The sequence below is a fragment of the Rattus norvegicus genome, chromosome 10 (assembly GCF_021556685.1).
Source record: "Rattus norvegicus strain SHRSP/BbbUtx chromosome 10, alternate assembly SHRSP_T2T, whole genome shotgun sequence".
Lineage (NCBI taxonomy): Eukaryota > Metazoa > Chordata > Mammalia > Rodentia > Muridae > Rattus > Rattus norvegicus.
This window is the reverse complement of record NC_141543.1, coordinates 62,772,500-62,797,239: the sequence shown is the minus strand read 5'-3', so window position 1 is coordinate 62,797,239 and position 24,740 is coordinate 62,772,500. Positions and strand designations below refer to the sequence as shown.

The 24,740-nt window shown below is 50.0% G+C and overlaps 1 protein-coding gene across 2 annotated transcripts; it reads left to right on the top strand.

Annotated features, from left to right (window-relative positions):
• On the top strand, positions 1 to 24,740 carry Slc13a5 (solute carrier family 13 member 5). Of its 2 annotated transcripts, XM_087570050.1 has the most exons (13): positions 1 to 364; positions 724 to 844; positions 5,220 to 5,348; positions 5,615 to 5,751; positions 6,974 to 7,161; positions 8,141 to 8,309; positions 9,781 to 9,903; positions 14,900 to 15,118; positions 15,945 to 16,045; positions 17,104 to 17,222; positions 19,261 to 19,422; positions 21,395 to 21,532; positions 23,161 to 24,735. In XM_087570050.1, the coding sequence occupies exons 1-13, from the start codon at positions 270 to 272 to the stop codon at positions 23,290 to 23,292; spliced, it is 1,833 nt and encodes a 610-aa protein (XP_087426176.1). In that variant the 5' UTR covers positions 1 to 269; the 3' UTR covers positions 23,293 to 24,735.

Here is a 24,740-nt window from a genome sequence, read left to right as displayed (position 1 = left end):
AGCGCCAGGAGCGAAGAAGGCCGGTTGCGCAAGCGCATCCGCTGGAGGGTGAAAGTCGTTCGGACTGCGAGGACAGTGACTGCTTTCCCTAGCGGTCCCTGTAGAGCGCCTAGGGTGCGCTGGGTGGGAGAGGGCACGAGGAGGGAAATGGGTTCTATGTCCAGAGTCAGGCTAACGCTAGGGGGAAGCCAGCAGATCTTGGAGGTGAGAGCACGGCGGTGGCACAGAGCTTGGCCATCGCCTTTAAGAGACACCCCTCTTGGATCGGGATGAGAAGGCGAGCGCTTTGGGGAGAGAAGCCTGAGAAACCTACAGGCTGGTGGAGTTTTTCATCTGGGACACTCCGGAGCCCAGGAGAGAGCAGGTGAGAGTACACAAAGGATCCTCACGCTTAAACTGTCAAAATGACCCACACACCCCGCTTAGTACTGACGACCAGAGCAGCGTCAACGGACTTGGCGAGCGGTGAGGTGCCAGGGTTCAGTCTTCACAGAGGGCTGGTGCCAAGCACTGGAATCTGCAAACGCCTCCCTCTGCCGCCGGGTGGCAGAGTCCTGGGACAGACGCACCCCACAGACCCCGAGGGGTGGCTCCGCCCCAGGACCGCAGGGAAGCCCGGCCATGGGGGGCGGAGTTGTAGCCGCCCCCAATCCGGTGGGACCGCGCGGCCCCCTTTTAAGCTCGTGAAGCTTCTAGCTGCCTCACAATCTTTTCTCCCTCCAGTCTGTCTCCCTTTCACGCGATGGCTTCGGCGAAGACTTATGTGACCAAGTTCAAGTCCTTCGTGATTTTGTTCTTCGCCCCGATCCTGCTGCTTCCACTCATCATTCTGGTACCTGACAAGGTCAGTTGCGTGTCTGGGCAGCCTGGCGGAACCCGGGTGCTCAGTGCAATAACGGGCATGGAACCCGGGAATGTGCTGAGCTGGAACGCACGGATTTCTCCGTGGGGACAAGCTCCCCTGGGGCGCGTGCTCAGATGCTCCAGGCACCAGATAGGAGGTGCCCTGCAAAGAATCTGAGGGACGTGGAGACCCTAAGGTGAACACATCCTAGAGCGCACCAATTTCAGGGCTCAAGAGCCGTCCGGGCAAACACGGAAACCTGGACGTTAAGACAGATCTGAACCACACAGACCCCTCGACAGGCTTAGCCTCTGATCAGAATCTCCCCCCAGAGTGCACAACCAACGCTAGTCCAGCTCAAAGATAATGCTCGAGCCAGTAGGGACTCTGAGAGTTGAGCTTTCCCTCTGTGCCTCTTCTCCAGGGAAGAGACATTTCCTAGCTGTAGTTCAACCAGGGAACCACAAGAACAGAGTGTCACCTATGTGGATCCTGCCTTTGCCATAATCTGGCCTTGATTTTTGAAGCCCAGTTTCTCCATCCATGATCTATATTTTCGTTCTAGCTCTGAAACCAAGGAAGTCACTCTCCTGCTGCAGCCTGAAAGACAGGTCGGATACTGCCCACCCGCTGCTGGGGCAGTGGCAGGAGGCAGGACATGTTCTCAGAGCTCACGCCTTGGGTGGCATGGCACTGGGTTGCAGGGAAGCGGTGTCCCATTCCCTGGCCTCCTGGTGCTCCTGGGAGGAAGGGAGAGAATGAATGGCCTTGGCTGCAGAGCAGAGGAGGGCGGGAGCCCTGGCCTGGCTCTGTTAGGCTGTGTGCAGCCAGTTTGGCGAGGCCAGAGCTCTTTGAAGCCTTTTGTGGCTGCTGGCTGCTCCTTCCTCCACTCCCTCTTTTAGCCCTTTCACTCTCAGCCCAGACAGGAAACCTTGCTTGGACCCTGCTTCCCCTCCACAGGCAGGTTTGAGAAACAGTGGCACTCTTCAGGGAAGGTTTTGAGAGGAGAGGGATGTCCTCTGGTGGACTTCTGTTCACTTCACATTGTGCCTTTCAGCAAGACCTTTGCTCTCTGGGCCTGGGTGCTTTGATGGGTACAATGGGGTGATTGGATTCTGGGAATAAAAGGGGATCATTCTGGCTTCTGGGATGAGGGAAGGAAACATACTGAGCAGAGGCCCCACATGGGCCAAGGAGAGCAGATCAGCTGTGATAACCGTTCCGTTGTCACTCCGTTAGCAAGCATCCAGAGACCTGGGACCATTCCTGTCTGTGGGAGGCGTCCAGGTTAGAAAGCTGTGATTTTAGCTCTGCTGGTGGGTTAGTGATGTTCCCTGGAATAATTATAGTTGCTTGGTTGACCTTTCTGGTAGAGGACAGTATAACCAGGATCCTACTTCATTACACGACACACACACACACACACACACACACACACACACACACACACACACACACACACACTGGGAGGCCATAGGCTCTTCCAAAAAGCAGTGTTTCTGTGGATGGGAGCCTGGGTCCTTGGCTCCCTATTTTCTCCCTCTGCTCACCACCAAGAGCACCCTGTTCCCACCCACCATGCCACCTTCCTTGGACAAGAAAAACCCAGAGATACAGAACACTCAAGGACAGAAAGAGCCAGCCGGTCCCCAGGGGCAGCCTGAGCGTCACCGTCCCCACCAGATGATGGCTTCTCTGTGGTCCCTGGTCCCTCTTCAGGCTTTCTTCTTCTCTTCCACCTTGCTTGCTTCCTGGCCTCCCCTCTGGTCTACTTTCCTACCTTTTCGGAGTCCTCTCCTGTTTCTAAAACTCATTTTAATAAAGCCAGCGACACCTTTAATCATGTATCTTGTTAATCTTGTGAGAGATTCTTATTTTCACAAGTCTAAAGTATCGAGTGAAATAAGGTACCCTCACTGCCTTATTATTAATGTTTTAATGGACAGTTCTCCAAATACCCCCCCCCACACACACACACACGGGGTGCAGAGGGACAGGGGAGAGTCTTGCTTACTGCATTTTCATTACGTAGCATGTAATGGACCATAGAAGGGCATTTTACTCAACACTGGTCTACATTTCCAGTTGTGGCTCTATCAGATTATATCATTTAATGATGTCATACCCACATCACTCTGCCTTGGTTGACCATAAAGATGCCATCTAAGGACATGTGGCTTGGAATGTGCTCCTTGCAGACCAATGTGCAAGTGCCCTTAGATGAACCCTCAGCGCTGGCTGATTACACTGTGCATAGGTGAGCCTTCTGATCACCTCTATATGCTGAGGGTGGGCCTTTGAACCACAGTGCCTACGTCCATCGCAGCTCCCAGCTGCTTTTCAGACACCTTCTCAGTTCCAGGGAAGTGCAGTAAATTTACTTAGACACCATCCTCTTCTCCCAGGTTGCTACTTCCTCCCTAGACATTAGTGTATTATTTGTGTGTGTGCAAGTGTGAGCGTGTGTGAGCTTGTGCATTTGGAAATTAGAGATCAGCACCAGAAATTGTTTCCTCAGCTGCCAATCCAGCTGTTTGTTGAGACAGGTTCTCTCAGGGGCCTGGATCTGGCCACACAGGCTGGGCTGGCCTGTCTCCACATCTTTAGTGCTGGGACAAGTGTGTGCCACAGAACCCGGTGTTTTCCTTTGTTCTAGGGATCAAGTGCAGGTCCCCAGGTTTACAGGGTAAGACTTTCCCGACTGAGCTCTCTCCAGTCCCCTCCCCAGACTTCCCCAGCATCCAATTCCCACTCTTCACTCTCCGTGGACATTGTGGGAGTTTGTATTAGGGAGGGTCCAGTATGCTGGTTGATTCATCAGGGCTGAGACATCTCCTGGGCTTCCCGCTAGCGGGTGGAAATGAGGAGTCAGTTAGCCTAGTGGCCCATCCTCTTCCAGGGGGTTCTAGGATATCTACTGCCTGAGTTCTGAGGATAAAGGTTATTACGGAGTTTCTGAGTGTCACACATTCTGTATGGTCCCTCCGAACTCATCAGTTTACAGATAAGGATGGGAAAAGAGCCCAAAGAGGAACTAAGATTGGGAGCGGGAGAGACTCATTAATGGCAATGTTTAGAATTGCTATAACATGATGGTAGACACAGACTGACTTTTAGCCTTATTACTTAAAATTTTCCTATAGCATATCTCCTTATTACCCATGCCTTAAGGATCCCCTCTGCTACCCATCCCCAGAGCACATCTTAATGGCTTTTAACCAGTATTCATCTTATAGGAGATAAAGAGCAAGCTCACCTTTGCTCTCTGGCCACAGACTAATAAATGGGTTGGTGGGCAGGATCTACAGGTTCCTTAGTCACAGGAAATGGGTCCCTCCCCACAAGCCATAGGGACTCCAAAGCTCACATACCCCATTCCAAAGGGGTGGGGAACTGTGGGACTGTAGGCATGCTTTAGGGGAATACGAAATGGTTTTTAGGGTAATCTAGTGAGGTTGAAACAGTGGCCAGGGACAAAGTCCACTGGGTCTTGCAGAATAGACAATGAAATGGTGCCTAAAGTGGAGGGCAGTGGCATTTGACAATTGTCTCTAAGGTATGTTGATGATCTTTGCATTTTTGGTTGTCGCATGATTAGTAGTTTGTTATTGTCTCAATGGTCTTACTTTGTAGTCTAAGATGTCCCACAGCTCACTATATAGGCCAAGCTGACATCAGATTTGCAGATATCCTCCGACTTCAGCCTCTAGATGCTGGAATTACAGGCATGTGCCACCGAGCCCAGTTCAGACCTCAGTCTTCCTTGATGCCTTTTGAGTTTAGTCGATGAGGAATCAGAGAAGAAAGGAGAGACTATGGTTTCTTTTTGGTAGGACCTGACTTGAAGCTGACGCACAGCCTCAGAGTAGAACCTCTTCTTCCACAACTGTTATCTTCTACCTTCAAAATAATCAGTATTTCAGGGCGCTATCTTTTCAGGTGACAGTCCCTGAGTTCCCTCAGTCTTCTCTAGAGAAAACGCCACTGACATCCATTGGGTGGATGACAAGGACGAAACTAAACATCCGGTTGTTTAGAGAACAGTCCCCACAACAAGGATCGGTCTCCGCCCCAGATGTCAGTGCACAGGATTGGGAAACACTTCTTTAGTCAACAGGGAGGTGTCCTGGGATGTTGACAGTGTGCAGTTTTCTTTGAGAACATTTGTGTGTTTATTGCGGTGCTAGGGCCATGCAGAAGCAAAGAAGGAAGGTTGGACTTGGGGACAACCTGGCTCTTCTGGGCTGTCCTGAGCCTTGGAAAGCCACACTGCCCAGGAGCAGGACATAGCCTTCCCCACCACAGAGGCAGCTGCCCTGTTGTGAAGTGGGTATGCAGAAGTCAAGCCCTCAGAACCTCAGAACTGTCTCTTCAGTTTGCCAGGTGTGCCTATGTTATAATCCTCATGGCCATCTACTGGTGCACAGATGTCATCCCAGTGGCTATCACCTCCCTCCTGCCTGTCTTACTCTTCCCACTTTTGAAGGTTCTGGACTCCAAGCAGGTGAGTAAACCAAGCAGGGACTGGTGACTTCCTGGTCCTCCCATGTACTTTCCTGTTCTCTGAGTCCCTCTCAGCTTTCAAGGCCTAGGGATAGCTACAGAAGTCTAGAAGTGGATCCTTCAAGGACAAGTCTGGAGACAGGTCACTCCAAGCTGCCTTTGAAACCAGTGTCTTGCTTGAGTAGCTATCTAAAGGACTTGGGTAGCAGCTATGGACCCATATGTGATTGAGGACTTCTCTGATGGGGCACCCCTGCGACCCTCCAGGTATGTGTCCAATACATGACGGACACCAACATGCTGTTCCTGGGCAGTCTCATTGTGGCCACGGCTGTGGAACGTTGGGAACTTCATAAGAGGATTGCTCTGAGAATGCTACTCTTTGTGGGGACCAAGCCTTCACGGTAAGCACACCTTCTTTCTTTGGCTACATGGCTCTCCAGGGGACCCCAGACCAAGGGAGTGGAGGGTGACAGATCAGGACATCCAAGGAGGAGGTGGTAGGCTGACCTCTAGGTAGGACAGAATGGTTCTACTTAAGTCTTTGGGATTTAGGAGAGGAGAGACTCTATATAGGACAGTGGTGATCTTCTAGGTCTAGGTGGAAAAGCTAAACTACCTATATGTGGGGCTGCCCTGCCACACCCTGGGTCTTGCTTAGTCAGACTTCCCTGCTAAATGGGAGTTTCCTAGATCCACAGTTCAGTTTGAGGCCTCTTGCTGACCCAGCAGTACAGACATCAGCAATGTTTGCAAGAAGAGGGGGTATCAGGGAATCTATACAGTTACTGCTTTTTATGTCTCTGACCACAACCCTAAAAGGAACAACTTAGAGGAAAAAGGATTTGTTTCAGCTAGCTTTGGGTGGTGGCCAGTCCGTGGTTGATTGGTCTTATATACCTGAGCAGAATATCATGGTGGCAGAAGTATGTGGTAGCAGAAATTCACTTACACCAGACAGGAAGTAAGAGAGGCGTCAAGAGTCAGTGGTGCATGATGCACCCCCAATGACACACTTCCTTCAACTAGACCCCACCTCTTTTATTGTATGAGAACTTCATATATGCATATAATGTGGGTTTTTTAAAATCTACTCCACCTCACCCCCCCCCCCATCCCACCCTCCAATTCTTCTGCTATCCACCATATGACTTTTGGTGTAGTTGTGACACAAATGTTATGGGAGTAACTAACCACTTTCAGATTGGACTTAAAGATTTCTCTAAAAGATGGAACTCTGGGACCATTAACAGGGCCCCAATCCCACAGCTGGCTAGGTCATAGGCTTTACTTCCTTTGTTTTACTGCCTCCCAATAATGTGATCATATTATAAATTTATTGAGGGGGTTATTCTGTTATGCCAGAATCCTTATGATCTCATGACTTGCCCTTCACAGCCACAGTCAAAGTTGTCTTGATACATTGACAATGAAAATTAACTGTCATACAGAGGGTGGGGGAAAGGGAAGAAGGGAAAGAAAGAAGATGATTAAACTACTACAGCATGTTAGAATACCTGGTCTTGACTTGACAAGAGGGGTGGCTTCAGCCCTTAGCTATGGCCCTGGGATGTGGCCAGTAGGGCACGAGGGACTCTGGATTTCCTCTCTGCCCCTCCTCTGCAGGCTGATGCTGGGCTTCATGTTCGTCACAGCCTTCCTGTCCATGTGGATCAGCAATACTGCCACCACGGCCATGATGATACCCATTGTGGAGGCCATGCTGGAGCAAATGGTAGCCACAAATGTAGCGGTGGATGCCAGCCAGAGGACAATGGAACTGTTGGACAAGAACAAGGCCAGCGAATTGCCAGGTGCACCCTGGCTTAGATTTTGCAGCCATGGCCTTCTCTACTGTTGCCAGATGCTATGGCTTCCTCCTCTCTCCCACTCTCCCCATGCCATTCCTTAAATATGCATAGAAGGAAAATATAATGAAATAGTTTTGTTAGTATTAGTATTAGTTATTACATAAAGCAGATTCTTTACTCAAGCTTAGAACATTAGCCAGAGATTATAACTGGTCTCATGATAGAAAGCATTGAGTATTCATTTAATAATTCATTTAGCCATCTTTGAGCACCTTCTGGATGCTTCTCATCCTTACTACGCTTATTTTCTTCAGGACTGCCTTCTTGGCATTCCTTGAGCCAGTCGTCCTTGCTCCATTCCTACAGGTCTTGGAGCCTGCTTCCTACTAAGCTCAGGACCCAGAAGATGCAGGATAGGTTCAGCTTCTCCCTCTGCCTATTCTTCCCCAGGAGTCTGCTTGGGAGGACCTTGGGACCTGTGCCTGGTTTCTAGATCCTGGGTGAAGTCTGGGCAACATGGAAATGACCAGGCACACACTGACCACTGACTCTTGTGGAGCCTAGTAGGATGACCTAAGTGGGTACCCTTACCCAAAGCACCTGCTTCAGGATAAGCCTTAGGGAGGCTGGACAGCACAGCAGCTCAGAGAGGGAGGACCTCTCTAGGAGGAGAGCCATCTGAGGTAGACTGAGACACCCTTGGAGGCAAGGCCTGAGAAAAACAGTGAGGAAATGGGTACATATGCCTTAAGTGTCTGGGCTTGGCAAGGATATTGAAGATTCCCCAGGGAAGCCAAGAGAAGGGGTCGTGGGAAGTTAGATGGGAGGTGACTGTGATTTGGGGCTGCAGCTGAGGAATACATGGACCTAGCAAGGTGGGTGCCTGGTCTCACATTGGTAGCAGTGTAGAGAGCTTTGAATGGTTGGGTGACATAGCTAATTCTCAGGACTGACATAGCTAACAGCCCCGTGTCCACCACAGGAAGCCAGGTGGTATTTGAAGACCCCAGTGTGCAGAAGCAGGAGGATGAAGAAACAAAGAATATGTACAAGGCTATGAACCTATGTGTGTGCTACGCAGCCAGCATCGGGGGTACAGCCACCTTGACCGGGACGGGACCCAACGTGGTGCTCCTGGGCCAGATGCAGGAGTGAGTCATGGCTGTGCCTTCAGGAGACATCACCATGGGTTTCTAGGGCTAGGAGGCGCTTACCCAGCTCTCTTTTCTTCCTGTCTTGGCCTGGAGACATCAGTCTAGTAGGGTGGGGGGATGAACTCATAGTCTCCATGTCCCAGCATACCTACACCCACTTAGAGTCTCCCCTGGGAATAGAGACCTGATGTACTAGAGCTCATGGACAAGATGACTTTCTGTCATGGGGTAAGTCCAAATTCTTTCGGTGGCTCAGGGCTTCTAGCTCAGGCAGGGAGTGTGGACTGGACTCTGAGCTAATACCATAGGAAATGGCGACGGAGTCACAGGCAAACGGCAGTGGGTTGAATTCACAGAAAACAGGCATTTCTAAAAGAGCCCCTACCAGCTCACTGACATTGGCTGATAATGGCCATGATCCTGTGATCTTCAGGGTCGATGGATGGCACAGACAGGTGCGGCTGGGCCACTAATTGCTGTGCAGTCTCCTTCACATAGCCCCACTCATTGGAGGCCTCAAGTGCACTATAAGCAGAGCCTAGAAGTCTCCAGTGTTGACTGAAAGGGGACTGAGGCTGTGAGGATCCCGTGGCTGAGCTCTGCCTTGTGCTGGGTGGGTTTGGAAGGTGATGGAGGAGAGAGGGAAGTCTAGGCCCCACCATAGGCTTTTCATGGTCTGCTAAGGGTGCCAGATACAGGGAGTTTTAGGCAGCCTAGTAAATACACATGTTGATTGAAGCATGTGCAAATTATCATGGTAAGGAACAAAAAGGAGGTGGTGCCTCTTTTGTGTAGACAAGAGCGGTGGGGAGGGCAGCTGGCACTGGGGCTGGGAGTCATAAAGGACAGAGTGGCAGACAGAGTAACAGCGAACTCAACAGGCCAGAAACCCGAGATTCAATAACTAGGGTCATTGATCCTCGACTCATTTTCTGTGGCCCCAACCTTAGAGCTTCCCCTTAAGTTCTACTGCACAAGGGGACTTGCCTAGGCTGAGTGGGAGATGTCCTGGGTGGGACTTGATGCTAGATAGGGCTAAAAGACAGCTTAGGAAGGAAAGCGAGGCCCTGAGACCACTCCCAGTCCCACTCTGGGAGATGTCCTCAGGGAAGTCGCCCGCGGAAACACACAAAGTGAGCTCTCAGAGGCATCCCTGCACTCCCTTATGCTGCCATCCAGATCACGTGCATGTGTGGCAAAGGCGTACTTTTCCAGAGGCCTTGGCTGGACTCTCATGAGACATTCATCAGGGTCTCTATTCACAGAAATGCCCCTAGCCGTCCACTCTTAAGTCTTATCTCTTGCCAAGGCCAGGTTCTGGGGTCCTGAACAATAATGGACCGTGGCGTCTGGACCCCAGGTTTCTGTGGCCTGCAGTCAGACCCATGCCAGAGTTCACCTGCCTCGCCTGCACCCCACAGCTCAGCATGGCAGTGGAGGTACAGACCGACCTTTCTCCTCCTTTCAGATTGTTTCCTGACAGTAAAGACGTCATGAACTTTGCATCTTGGTTTGCATTTGCCCTCCCAAACATGCTTTTGATGCTGGTGATGGCCTGGCTGTGGCTCCTGTGTTTTTACATGAGACCCAAGTAAGTGTGGGCTGCTCTTAAGCTAGCATCTCATGCTCTCAGACCCCTGCACCACGCACGCCCTTGGCCCTGGGCTGGTCTACAGAGTTCTTGCAGCAGACTCTGTTTCTCCAGCCTGACCTGCTGCTGGCTTGCACTCCAGTCTCACCATGGCTGGAGGCTTCCTGTATCTTTGGGTGTATTGTTCCGGCCTAGATGGAGACTTCCTACCTTCCACCTGCTCACCTCCCCAGCACTGGAGGCTTGCTCAAGGGTCGACGGCTCGTTCCCAGCTTTCCCTGCCCTCTTTCACCATAGAATAATGGCACTCCTCTGAGCTGCCACTGGGTGTATCGTATCTCTATGCTTTGACACCTGTCCTTGTGCCCCAACGGCGTCCCTTGGCTGTGAACCAGGCCCTCTGATTCCTACCTGTCTCCTGTCTCAGAGAGAAAAAGCAAGTGTGCCATCTATGTAGTTCAAGGCAACTGAAGAGTAGCCTGTCCCCAAGGGCCAAGCTAACATGACTGGGAGCATTGCCACTTAGTCACGTGGGCCCAGTAGACCAGGTCACGGTGATCCACTTGGTACATTCTGAGTTAGTCTTAAGTTCAGGCCTTCACCGAGATCCCGTGGAGTTCCCTGCAACGTGCCAGGTCTGGAAAGTTTACCTTCCTATTCCCAGCACACTGTCAAGCTCACCCAGAATCACCTTTGAGGTGGCCAGACTTTGGACAGAAACTATGATGTGGGGCTGACAAATAGTTTTGGTTTATTTGTTTGTTCATTTGGGGTTTTTGTTTGTTTGTTTTGCTTTTGCTTTTTAAGACAGGGCTCCTCTTTGTAGCCCTGGCTGTCCTGGAACTTAATCTGTAGATCACGATGGCCCCAAACTCAGAGATCCACCTGCCTCTGCCTCCTGAGTGCTGGAGCTAAAGGTGCGCACCACCACCACCACCTGGCTAAGCTGTTGTTTTAAAAGACATAAATTTACCCGTGACACAAAGGTGACTACGCCATGCTGGGAGGGAAGGCTGTTGGTAGGAACCACCAGAGCAAAGGATGGGTATCTGTGACCCAAGGGAAGAGACTTGGTAGAGAGGGCAAAAGGTCTAGGAGCCTGTGACTTCATGGGGGGAAGCGGGGCATTTTTTTAAAAAAAATCATTTTCTTCTGAAAGAGGAACTATTTTTATGAAATTATACTACAGTTTAGAAAATCGCTTCATCTATTCAAAGCAATTACAACAGCCCTTACTAGTGCTCCCCACCAGCCAGCCACCCTCTCGGTGTCCAGACACCCTCGAGCTCCCTACCTCTAGAACCCCACCCCCATTCCCGCCACTGCAGTGGGAAGCATTGGCAGGAGCTCTCTTTACTCAGCTTCTTGGACATGCACCAGGACTGAAGTCCTGCTGTTGACTCATACCCACCCGGTGGGCTGACCTGCAGATGGTCCCTGGAACCCCCTGCAGGCTGACATATGTGTCACCTCAGGAGGCAGTAGAGATTACAGTGGTTATCCCGTGTGGTGGTACAAGCCTATAATCCCAGCCCTTCGGGAACTTAAGGTAGGAAGGATAGGAGAATGGAGGGTTCCAGACTAGCTTGCGCCCTGTCTCAAAAAATATAGGGCCAGCGATGGTACAGGGAGTCAGCAGGTAAAGACACTTCCTACCTGATCCCCCAATACCCACATGGTGAAAGACAGCTGATCCTACAACTTGTCCTCTGTCCTCCATACTTGTACTTGGACACACACACACACACACACACACACACACACACACACACACACGAAAAAACCCCAGAGTTTGGCCCATACAGCATAGGCTTTCATATTCCAAGGCTCTGGATTCTGTCAGCAGCACAACCAAAAGAGAAGAAAAGGGCAGGAGACACTATTTTAAGCACTATACATTTATGAGCTAATCTTCATGACACCCTGTGAAGTAAGGGCTGGTATAGTTGTTGCCAATGTACAGATAAAACAGCTAGAGAGGTTAAATGGCTTGTGACACATTGTACAGTATGGAAGTGGAGTCCAGTCAGTCAGCCCCAGGGCACATGCCAAGGGTTGCTATCCTGGTGTTAGGAGGATTCTCTATGGCCTTGGATGTCCCTAAATCCCTAAGGTCACATATGCAGATGGAGCTGGTTGGGCAATATGACAATTAGGACACCATCAGCCTCCCAGTTAGCAGGTGACAGGGACACAAGGGACGTGAAAGCTTATCTGACAGCCCCAGATATGGTTCACTCATCTCTGCACAGCTTCCACTGTTCTCGTGGACCATGGGGATTCTGAACAGCATTTACCATGGACATGTTGGGACTTCTGGCTGCAGGAAGTGGGGCGGCGTGGCTTTCCTCTACCCCAGTCCTCCTTGGTATGACAGTGTGACTCAGACACCAAGTGCAGTGTGGCTCACAGGTAGCCTAGTTTCCATCTCAGATCTGCAAGGTAGAGAGTGGCTCAGCAGAAATAGGAACACACCCCAGGACATACAGAACCTGGTGATCTCCCCACGAATCTCTGGCCTCTTGGACCAGGTGGGATAAAAACCAAGAATCACGTTTCCTCGCCGCAGGAGGAACCTCTGTTCTCTGTGTCCTGAGCATTCTTAAGATTCTCACTTGTAGCAGTATCGAAGTCATGGCAGAAAACCTGTTTTGCTTGAGTTTGTGGGTAGTGACAGAATTTCACCCGCACCACTAAGTATGATGTGGCATATTATAACTGCCTTACACTCGAGCATCCTGACCAGGCTCAGCTGACAACAGGACAGGTGTTCCTTCTGAGAGTTCTTCTAGTACTTGTGGACCCAGATCTCTCTCTCTCTCTCTCTCTCTCTCTCTCTCTCTCTCTCTCCCCTCTCTCTCTCTCTCTCCTCTCTCTCTCCTCTCTCTCCTCTCTCTCTCTCCTCTCTCTCTCTCTCTCTCCTCTCTCTCTCTCTCTCTCCTCTCTCTCTCTCTCTCCTCTCTCTCTCCTCTCTCTCTCCTCTCTCTCTCCTCTCTCTCTCCTCCTCTCTCTCTCTCTCCTCTCTCTCTCTCTCTCTCTCTCTCTCTCTCTCTCTCTCTCTCTCTCTCTCTCTCTCTCTCTCTCTCTCCTCTCCCCCCCCCTCTCTGGCTTTGCAACATACCCAGTTCACTGTGATGCACCATAATATCATAATGAAGACCATTCTTTGGCAGGATGCTGTGGTCCCTAATGGAACTCTAGGACATCCACAGGATCCACTTGCCTGTCTCATGGGCCACCAGATAAAATGAACCCAGAGGAGAATTTGCTTAGTAAAATTGAACAAGGGTCAGGGGGTTTGGTGTCACCACCATGGTGGCCGGCATCAGAAGACTGATTATCACACTTAACCCCAGAGTCCGTGCTATCGGGAACATTTTTTACCAGCTCTGCCTAGGCCCAGGCTTCTCACTGCCTGTTCCAGGCCAGGCAGCTAAAAATACCAAGGCCACCCCTCACCTGGAAATCAGAAGTCCTCAGAACAGGTCTGAAGTCTCTAAGATGGCAGGTACTGGAAGGTCTGTGCTTAGAAGAGCATAGACTCTGGAGCCAGGGATGGCAGAGAGGTCCCCACTCATGACAGCAGAGCCATCTCTAATGGAGTGTCTTATGAGGAAGGCCGTTCTCAGTTTAGCATGGAGGACTCAGCTGACTGTAGACATAAGATCCTCCCTGAGGCCTACTTCCTTGATCCTGAAATATGCCAGGAGGCCAAGTTCTGATGTACCGGTGTCCTTGGGAGGCAGCCATGCCACTGGGACTGATGTTGCCATACTGCCCTCAAAGGTGGTTCACATTCAGCATGGCTGTGGCAACCAACCCATTTGATCAGCACAGCCCGCCTGTGACTTTTATGTTGGGCCCCAAAAGAGTTCTGGAGGGGAGAGCTCTCCTTCCTCCACGGCTTTGAGGCCAACAGAGGTAGGACAGACATGTGACATATTTTCTGCACTGAGGCCTGCGTTGTATTCATTAGTAACCCCAGTTACCCAGTCACCTTCCCCCATAAATCCCCCTCATTCCCACTACTTCAAGCCCACACCACCTGAGGGAGGCCATGTAAGCCATTCTGGCAGGCCTATCTTCCAGTGAAACCATGAAGGGACCATCCCAAGGTAGAGCGTAGGCTGGCTTCTTTCCTGTCCCAGCCGTAGACACTGCCTACTCTAAGTCTCCTGAGCCCTTAACCTTACACCTTTGGGTTCTGGGAATTCAGCCCCTGACCAGCCAGTTCTGTCAGGGATCTCTCCTTTCTCCTTCTACCCTCCTGAACCACTAGTGATGGGAGTAAGATTCCAGCACTGTGGAAGGCAGCCCCAGGCTGTGATGAGAAAGCTTGGGAATCATGGGTAGATCTTATGAGTCCGGATCATCAAAGCTCTAGAGGGGTTGGGGATTTAGCTCAGTGGTAGAGTGCTTGCCTAGCAAGCGCAAGGCCCTGAGTTCGGTCCCCAGCTCCGGAAAAAAGAAAAGGAAAAAAAAAAAAACTCTAGAATGTCCCATAGCCTTCTCCCTGGGGACCCTGGAGCACAGTCAGTCTTTCTTTTGCTCATGGCTCTGTCAACTCTGCCGATGCATGCAATTAGCACGTTCTACCCTCCCAACCACATGCCCTACTCTGCGATACCTCTCGGCCTTTTAACCTCTCCTACTGCTGTCCCTGTGACCCGTCTGAAATGGTGGCTCACCCCTTTTGTACCACCTCACCCCCAGCTCTGGAAGTGCTCTAGGCCCTCAGCCTCAACCTCTCAAAAGTCTCTCTGTCAGATGATCTGGGAGGGAGAGAGGGAAGCAGATGGAAATCAGGAGAGGAAAGAGGGAGAGTGGGACCCACTCAGGCCCCAGAGCAATCTGGGCGGGCGGTGTATCTGGCCACAGCATTCTGCCGTGAGTCTCTCAGGCTCTATCCCAGAAGCCCCCTGCCCCCAATCCCACCCCCATGTTCACCCCCCATGAGTCATTCCATCTGTCTTGCCCTTATCGTTACGTGGTCTAGTTTAAAAAAAACTTGCATCTGCTGTGGGAGGAAGAAGAAGGACACGGAGAAGATTGCCTCCAAGGTGCTGTATGAGGAGTACAGGAAGCTGGGGCCCTTGAGCTATGCTGAATGCAACGTGCTCTTTTGCTTCGGCCTGCTCATCATCCTGTGGTTCTCCCGAGACCCCGGCTTCATGCCTGGCTGGCTGTCCATCGCCTGGATCGAGGGAAATACCAAGTAAGTTGATGCAGGGGAAAACCTTAGTTTGGAATTGTGCTGTCTAAATGTCACTGTTGGCAGCAGCAGGCAGCAAGAGGAAGGTACAACTTGGGCCCTGTGTTCTGGAGTTAGGCTTTAGAGGGACATTCCGTTCTGTGGGCTTTGGGGGAACACTTGCTTTCTATCAGTCTTCATGATGAAACTATGAGGGCATTTGTTTCTGTGGCTCTCTCATGTCCCCCAGAGAGCTGAACCAAGAATGTTTATTGGGTTGAGAGTAGGCTCCTCCGAGTCCTGGTTTTTGCCTTCTTCCTTTCTTAAGGATCTATCCGAGATGCATGCTGATTTCTTAGAAACCTAGTGAGGGGGTGGTGGTGTATGTGGACTCTCTCCTGGCTCTGTTAGGGAGACCTACAAGAAATGCTGAGGAATGACTCTCCTAGGAAAGGCAGAAGATGTGGGTGAGGAGGTAACTTCTGCAACTGGCTACTTCATCTTGGTTACTTAGTTTAGCACCAAAGTGAGGTCACCTGAACCCAGAAATCTAAATCTCATGGTTGAGAAATCATGATGTTCACCCATGGAGCAGTGTAGGCTGATGGGGGGAGGGGGGCTCAGGTTCAGGGTGGGGGTGTGAGGGTGGGAGAGTTCACCCAAAGTTGGAGCCAAGAATTTCAGGGTATTGGTTATAGTCAAGACTCAGCCTACCAGCCTTTGGGGCGTCTGGTTTTCATACCCCACAGAGCCCATTTCCTCCTGAAGGAGCATTTAGACACGGAACTGTGGGTTGGGGCCAATTTGTCCTATGATTATCACTGAGTTCCTATGCGTGCTTCCCTACCAGGCATGTCACGGACGCCACAGTGGCCATCTTTGTGGCCATTTTGCTTTTCATCGTACCCTCACAAAAGCCCAAGTTCAATTTCAGCCGCCAGACTGAGGAAGGTAAGGTTTCTCTCACGACTTTATGGCCATCATAATTGGGGGCCTGAGAGCAAAGGGCCCCTATGGAATGGCCCCATGGGTCTAGGGGGCCGAGAATTCTATCCTACTGAACAGGACTGGCCACATTACAAAGCCCAGGGAAACTGAGATTTGTTAAGATACTTGTGTTATCCCCTAGATGGTGTAGAGTCTCTTCTTGTGTTTAAAGATTTAAAATATCATTTATACATCACAACAGGTAGAGGTGTTTCCAGTTCTTCAAAGTGCTGTCAATATTTTCTCTCCCTTTTCTGTCTTTGTGTTATGCATTCATACTATAAAGTTGTCATGCAAGCACACACAGCCGGAACCCTGCTTCTTATCGTCTAGCTTTTAATTTTGGCTCTGGGTTTCACTATAAACATTCCCATTACACTACAGCCGCCAAATTGACCTCTGATACTTTATCATACAGGGGTCCTATATCCACCCTGCTATGGAGAATTTTGAATTTTTCTTTAAAATAATTTTAAGCCAAACCCTCCCCCATCTTGAGTGTGTCTCTAGGAGTCATAGTGCAGGTGTGGTGGTCAGAGAGCAGCTCTTGGGGGTTGTTTCTCTTCTTCCACCACCGGGGTGGAAGGGTCTGGGGGGTGGTGGTGTCTCAGGGATTGAACTTAGGTGGTCAGGCCTGGTAAGAAGTACCTTTTCTCCCTAATCTTTTCCCTGAGCTTTTCATGATTATAAGTTAAAGATTCTTGATATAGCTTTTTCTTCAAAGGTATTTCTTTAGGCTAAATGTCATTGTCATGGTAAAAGAATGCCCTAAAACATCTAAATAGTTTTTAAAATGGATGACCAAATAGCTTTTCTGAAAAGGTGGTTTTGACTTACTCTGCCCTCCCTCAGGCAAGCATATACCCAAATCTTCCAGGGTATAGCGATTGTTGAAAATTTTAGCTCATATGCAGGTGTGCATGGTACCTCACCATCTTTATTGGCTTATCTTTCCTGACTATGTCTCTTACTTCCTCATGTGTGTATGCACACATGTACATGTGTGTGCTTTTTCTTCACAGAAAGGAAAACTCCCTTCTACCCCCCGCCACTGCTGAATTGGAAAGTCACCCAAGAGAAAGTGCCCTGGGGCATTGTGCTGCTCCTGGGGGGAGGATTTGCTATGGCCAAAGGATGTGAGGTACTTGTCCGGCTCTAGGTAGCCCTGGGATTCTACTAAGAGGTGGCAAATGTTGCCATCCACTCCCCCAGTCCCATTCAATCCCTGAGTGTGCGTCTCCACCACAGAGCTGCACATCCTTTAAGCAGGGGACTCTGTGCTATCATCGGGAATAGTGTATCCTGCTGGGGTAAGCATGGCTGAGGATGCCGCAGCCTTGATGAATCCCAGGCATTCATCATGAAGGACTCTTCTGAGTCCTTATGAATATTCTCACCATGTCCTTTGGATCCTCTATTTGCTGAACTTCTCGTGGACATGGTTTCAGAATTTCAAAACTTTTCTCTAGTTAAGAACTTAGCAGCATCAGAGAAGATTGGTTTTTAAGAGAAAATGCAGTTCGACTCTCTCCTCAGTCAAAGAGGCTGAGTGAGTTTGGGGCTGCTGTCTGTCATCATCCGTCTCCCTCAGACCCTCCCTCTGGCTCCCTCTAGCTCTTTCTTTTTCATTCTCTTCCCCCCCTCTTCCTTCCCTTCCATGCCTCCCATCCCTCTTGTTCACCTTCTTTCTTTCCTTTCTCCTTTCTGTTTTCTTCTTAGTTCCTCCTTCCTTCCTAGGTATCCATTCTATCTTTGTCTGCATTCACCCAATGCATCCAGCTTAATGAGTCCATGCATCCAGGAAGGTGATGTAACAGACAGACTTGGTCTGCATTGTTGACGGTTTCCCCGGCATCTTGGACAAAGCCTGGTGCACCGTGAATATATGCATGCTATTTCTTTAGCGCTGGGGTTCAAGCTCACATAAAACACTATACCACTGAACCATATCCCCAACCTAATGTACAGACCATTTATTTATATAATTTAATACATATTTCAGATGAACAAATTCACCAGTCTAGTTATCCCTCTTTTTATCATTCATGTACCCACCCATTTGCTTCCTCATGTAGCATTTCCTTTTACTCGCCGAACATTCTAGTGTGTGATAGGCCAGGCCCAGAGGTTACAGAAGACATCCAGTCATGGCATCTGTTTCTGAAGACCTCACAGTCTAGAGACCAGGGTGTGTCTACAAGAGCCTTTTGGGAAGAAGTGAGATAAGATCAAAGAGGTTGGAGAAGCTGGCAGAAGCCAGCATTCTAAGGTCTGCTTTAAGGATAGCATGCATGGTCTTGAATCGGAAGGCAAAGGGAAGCAGCCAGGAATGACTTGGCCAGATGCATACTTGAAAGAAGCTATCCTATCATCTTGAGTGGTGGTTTGAGGCCAGCAAGGGGAGAGAAGAACCAGTGGGCTCTCTGTAGTCTATATCTGACTCCTCTGAACTTGTCCGTCCTCTCCTGGACACTTGATGCCTCCAGGATACCTCTTTCTCCCCACTTCCTTCTTCTGTGGTCCCTGCTTAACCTCCTCTGCTGGTTCTTCTTCAGTTCTCCCACAAATATGCTCATTTCCAAGGCTCTACCCTTGGCAACTTGTCTGTCCACTTTCTGCTCTTGTCCTCCTATCTCAGAGCTCCAAGACCAAATCCTCAATTTCTGGCCCAGATCATTCCTCTAAGCCTTAAGAATGTGGGCAACTAAGGGGGAGAAGGTGGAAGAGCCATCTAGGGTTGACTTGTGACTGACTAGGTACCAGAAGTGAGCAGGACAGAAACACTTTAGGATGACTCCCAGTAGCTGTGGATCCCAGAAAAAGAAGCAGATTCTAGATTGGGGCACATTGAGCCCGATGTGCTCACAGGGACATTTAACCAGACAGTTCCAGATGACTTCTGATGTTTGAATCTAGTTAATAGATCAGCGGAGCCACAGCAAAGTTGTAGGAGTCAAAAGATTGAGGAGGAGGAAGAGGAGGAGGAAGAGGGGGGAGGAAGAGGAGGAAGAGGAGGAAGGGCACGGAGGAAGCTGGAAGGGAAGAAGGAAAATTATAGGGATAGATTAGATTATTACCTATGTGCAAGAAAGAGAGTTGGAAATGGAGTGAGCTGAGCTCCCTGGACCCTGGAGGAACTGTAAGCCAGGAGCCCTGACATGATGGTCTCTGTTTCCTAGACTTCAGGGCTCTCTGAGTGGATGGCGAGACAGATGGAGCCCTTGAGCTCAGTGAGACCTGCTATTATTACCTTGATCTTGTCCTGTATTGTTGCAATGACCACAGAGTGCACGAGTAACGTGGCCACTACTACCCTGTTCCTGCCTATCTTTGCCTCCATGGTAAGTAACTCTTCTGGGGAAGGGAAGAACATTTTGTGGGAAGTTGTGAACCCATGGCCACTTCCTGAGTCTCTAGAGAAGCAGTAAAATTAGGATCCGGAGCCTCACCAGGCTTGAAGACTGGGTTATGGCTCTGGCTCTGATGTAGACTTTTTTACACTTGATGGCCCTGGTTCTGAGGCTCTCCCTCACTGCTTGGCTGACTCTTCTTTGTATTTCCCCATCATTTCCCAAAGCATCAGGTGTGGACCAGGTGCTTAAACTTTATTGCATCATCAGGCCAGATGGAAGCAATATGGTTGCAAGGTCTATATGATCAACAGGGCGAGGTCAAGATAGTGAGACTCTGTCTCAAAAATAAAAATAAAAAAGACTAAGCGCCTATCTGACATGTGCAAGGCCAGGCCTGGGTTCATTCACTAGTACTACAAATACCACTACACACTCACACAGAGCAACAACTACACAACTATTATATTAACCTAACTACCTGGGATATTTTTTAGGATGGTGGGAGGAGGGCATATATCACCGATTGAGACTATAGAAAGAAGCCCAGGGGACGTGGGGACTTGAGAATGGGAGGACTGGATAGGTCTTTCTGGCAGGGTCGGGAAAGGCCATGTCTGAAGATTTCCCAGGGAAGAGAGGGGCCGCTGGGATCTGAGACAGGAAATGGAGGCAGTGAGGTAAAGGCTGTCAAATGTTGACTCCAGTGTTCCATGGGCAAGTTCAGTTGTGAGTTGGGAACTGAGGAGGAAGCAAACCTTGTAGGGCAATCAGCTGCCATCTGTTCTTTCATGTTCCTCTCTCACCCATCAAAAGTAGTACTGACCTCAGGAGGTTCAGGGAGAGCCAGAGGACCTGAGCCCCCTCCCAGAAGTGTGATGAGAATCCTAAAACACACATGGGCCACAGAGAACCTGAAGGAGGAAGCCTCTGAAGTCTGCCGCGGAGAGGAATAGGAAAAGGCTATGATTAGTCTGAGACAGACTTGCAAAAGATCTAAGCCTCGTGCTGCAGTTGGTAAATTTCCATCCAAGCAGCATAGGGCATCTAGGTCTCACCCCACCCCACACCCAGGGACGATAGAAGTGTTTAAAATAGAAAATCTCCTTCCCTAAGCAGCCTGCTCAGGGTTAAGGAAGTGGAGAAGGGAAATGTAGAAGAGGAGAAAGATGAGGAAGAGGAGGAGGAGAAGGAGGAGGACTGGAGAGGAGAAAGGGGAGAGGAAGAAGACAGGTGGAGGAGGAGAAGGAGGAGGAGAGGGAGCAAGGATGGGGATGCTCCTCTCCTGAGCAAAGGTCTGGCTTCGTCATCTCCTGTGAACCCTATGAGCAAAAATAGCACCAGCGAGGCAAATACAAGCTTTCGTCCAAGGAGGTAGCTGGCTCCTTTGAAAGTAAGCTGTGCTATGGGACTGGGAAGACAGCTCAGCCATTAGGAGCGCTGGCTGCTCTTCCAGGGGCCCCGGTTCTTGGATAGCTATTTAGATTATTTCCCCACCAAATACACAATGAATACCAACTCTGTGCTGTAGCTGTAGCAGAATTTTAATAGGTAGAATGAACGTGGTGGACGCCAGGCTCCCAATACAAAGGGCCCCAATGGAAGTGTTTGTAGGTAGAGGAGGCTGCCTCTGTCTGAGACACAGCGGGCAGATGGCTCACACTACATCTTAAGATTCAGTGTAATCTAGACTTCCACTACGGCTTCTGCCTCACAGTAAGTGCCCCCCACTCTCCCGAAAACTGAATTGAAGCCAAAAAGTCCTCCAGGGGAGGTAGCCTCTGAGCTCAGCCTTCTGTGGTTAGAAGTTAACACGTAGAGAAGTACAAAGTTCAAAGGAACCAGCCAGATACAGATGTGAAGGTTGGACTGTAACCCAGGCCTTAGGGAACGGTGCTGAAGTATGGCCCGGGAGACTCTGTGTGTTCTGTACTATGAGTCTCAATGTTGTGTGTCTCTCCAGGCTCGTTCCATCGGCATCCATCCACTGTATGTCATGATTCCCTGCACCTTGAGTGCGTCACTTGCCTTCATGTTGCCTGTGGCCACCCCACCTAACGCCATCGTGTTTGCCTACGGACACCTCAAAGTTATTGACATGGTAACAGCCCCTTTTATTTTCACCTATTAGATGACGATGCTATTGGTATAAGGGATGTCCCATTTATGAATGATGTGTGAGTTTTAAAAGGATGTCATATGGGGCTGGGGCAATGGCTCAGTTGGTAAAGAGCTTGCTGTGCAAGCACGATGCCCTGAGTTGGTGTTCTCTGCACTCTCACTAAAAGCCAGGCATGGTTGTGGCGAACACAGAAGGCTCTTGGGCTCCTTGGCCAGTAGGTAAAGCAGAATCAGTGGTCTTCAGGTGTAAGGGGAGACTCTGTCTCAGAAAACTTAAGCAGAGGGCTGGAGAGATGGCTCCAGTGGATAAGAGCACCCCTCTTCTTACAGGGAGACCCGGGTTCCATTCCCAAGCTTTTTTTTTTTTTTTTTGGTTCTTTTTTTCAGAGCTGGGGACCGAACCCAGGGCCTTGCGCTTCCTAGGCAAGCGCTCTACCACTGAGCTAAATCCCCAACCCCTCCGGGTTCCATTCCCAACACCCACCCTGTGGCTTACACCCATCCCTAACTCTTCAGGGACCAGGCACAAACATTGTACACATACACACATGCGAGGCAAAACACTCTTACATGTAAAATAAATCTGAAAAGTATTTAAAGGCAGATAAGTATAGAGGAAGACAGCACCAGTCCTGGGCCACAGACGTGCAAGCATGAGCGAGCACATCTGCACACACCCAAGGGGAGAATGACAGAGGACATCATGGGATCTGAGAGCACCACAGGACACCTAAGCCTGTAGCTGCCATTTTTGTTTATGGTGCATTTCTCGTCTTGTTTATTGAAATGATCTCATATTTCATATGGCGTCTGTTCCTATGAAGATGCTAGGAACCCCTATCTGGAGAAACCTTCGTAGGTCCCAGGACAGTTCTGGTTGAACACTTGGAAGGGATGGAGTGGGGCCCTCACTCGGTAGCAGAATCATAACAAGCGAGAACCTTGAGGACATCCAGGAGGAGCACAGTAGTCAGAGAGGCTTGTAGGGTGTCTGAAGAGGGGACGCATAATGGGAAATCTGTTTTCTTGGGAGCCAGTGATGCCTTGGCAGCAAACACAATCAGAGGCATAGCTTTTCAAGCCAGGTTTGGCTTCCTCACCTCGGATGGGGGAAGGACAGCTCTGGGCTCTGGGTTGGGGAGGAGCTAAGAAGATAAGGTAGGGAGTCAGACTGGTCCTTACCTTAACCAGTCAATTATTAATGATCTCAGAGCCTCCACCAGGGCACTCTGGGGGGCTCCTTCTGCAAGTTTTCATAATGTACATGGTTCCCAGAAACCACACGCTGCAGATTTGATTCTGAGCCCCAGCCAAAAAGTCCATGCTGGCGTGTTGGAGTAATGGCTCACGAGTGTCAGGAAGGCATACAAAGTGGGTGGCAGAAAGGGCTATGGGAGGGTCACGAGAAGTGGCTGATGTCTTACACCAGCTCTCTGACATCACTTTCCAACATCGTAATGGGTGTAGAGCGCCTACTTGTGCTGGCTCCTTCTTTAACAACAGTGACACTTGATTTGCTTTGTCCGGAGATGAGAGGAGCCCAGAGTGCAGGAACACAAGGCCAGGCAAGACCTGAGTTGCTGACTCATCCTGTTTTTATTTCCCTAGGTAAAAACAGGATTGGTAATGAACATCCTTGGAATTGCATCTGTGTTTCTGTCAGTCAACACCTGGGGACGGGCTGTGTTTAACTTGGATAAATTCCCTGACTGGGCAAATTTGACACATATTAACACTTAGGAGAACCACAAGAGCACAGGCTTGTCCCCCAACCCTTTCGAGGACTGCGAACCTTCTGGCACACCTTGCACAGAGCACTGGTGCTCATACCCCAGTGTGACCCAATGATGTCAACACCCCAAGAAGATCTAACCAACTAGCCACCTCTTCCTCCAGGCTCAGGTTCAGAGATGGCAACGGGCGATGGGAAGATAGGCTCAGAAGGGAAAGGAACCTTTGAGAGGTCGTGAGGCCCATCTTCCCTAGGACCCTTCCATCTCACCTGGGCAGGAAACAGAGGGACTGGGGCTCAAGTCCTGTACCACGTGGCTTTGAAAGACTTCTGACTCCATGCTGGGCTCTGGTTCTCACATGCCTGTTCCCACGGTCTCCACATGGGGATCAGATGACCAGGAGACAGCCCCTGTGCCTCTTCTGGATGTTCCCAGATCACCATCTCTATCACCACGAAGGAACTTCCTCTCCAGGACAGAACTCTGATCTTGAACACTTTCCACTGCCAGAGTTAGAGTGGAAATCACGGCCCCCTGAAGACTTTGACTCTACATGGTGCCATCTCCAACCACTGGGCAACCTGAGGTGCTAACATTGAGGCCTTCCTGCTCACCCTTGGCTGACCTGTTCCCTACTTGCCTTATCTCTTATTAGTTAACAGTTTGAGGCCCCTTCCCAGCTCCCCAGTGAGACTTCATCAACTCCTAGATGCTCCTGGCTGAGGCTCCCCAGAAAGTCCCTGTTTGATTGTTCTGGGGATGCTCATCCTGCCAGCCTGGAGCAGCTGGGTCATACATCAGGGATGGACAATGGTGTCTCTTTAGGGGATGGAGTTAAAGTGGGATACCTAAGCCTTCCTTCCTTTGGCTGGATCCAGAGCAGATTCAGCAGCTCGTTTATAAGGGCTGGGCCACCACAGTTGGTCCTGTTGGACTCTTGAGCTCCTCCAGAAGGCCTTTTCCTTGCTGTCTGTGCACTGTGGGCAAGCCTGGTAGCAACCGGGCATGGTTGAGATGAGCGATGCTTGCTGGTGTCTGAGCGGACAGACCCTGCCAGAGTAAGCTGACTAGGTAGAGTGTCCATGGGAACCCATGGGACCACTCACATGAAAGGGAGACAGAAGAGGAAGCTCTCCCTTGTCCTTCAGGGATGCTCTCTTCCTTGCTTAATTTGCTCTGAAAAGAAGCATGAGTGGGGAGATAAGATCCGTGGATGTCATTTTATTTTTCCAGGCAGAAGACAGTATGAGGACCCAAGGAGTCCCCATCAAAGACCAAGTATGTGTCTGGCTCCTTGGGAGGGATGGCTCCTGACCATACTGTCGAAGGCTTGCTCTTGTCAAATACTCTGTCTGCTATGGAAAGTTCCAGTGTGCTGACTGGTCTGTGATTTCGTGCCTTGTGAAGGAGACAGAGGGAGGCAGATGAATAAACAGTTGCTCTCTGTCCACCTCC

Coding starts and splice junctions, on each gene's coding strand:
- Slc13a5 (XM_087570050.1), top strand. CDS start 270: ATGAGAAGGCGAGCGCTTTGGGGAGAGAAGCCTGAGAAACCTACAGGC. Junction 5,752..6,973: donor GTGGGGACCAAGCCTTCACG/GTAAGCACACCT, acceptor CCTCCTCTGCAG/GCTGATGCTGGGCTTCATGT. Junction 7,162..8,140: donor CAAGGCCAGCGAATTGCCAG/GTGCACCCTGGC, acceptor TGTCCACCACAG/GAAGCCAGGTGGTATTTGAA.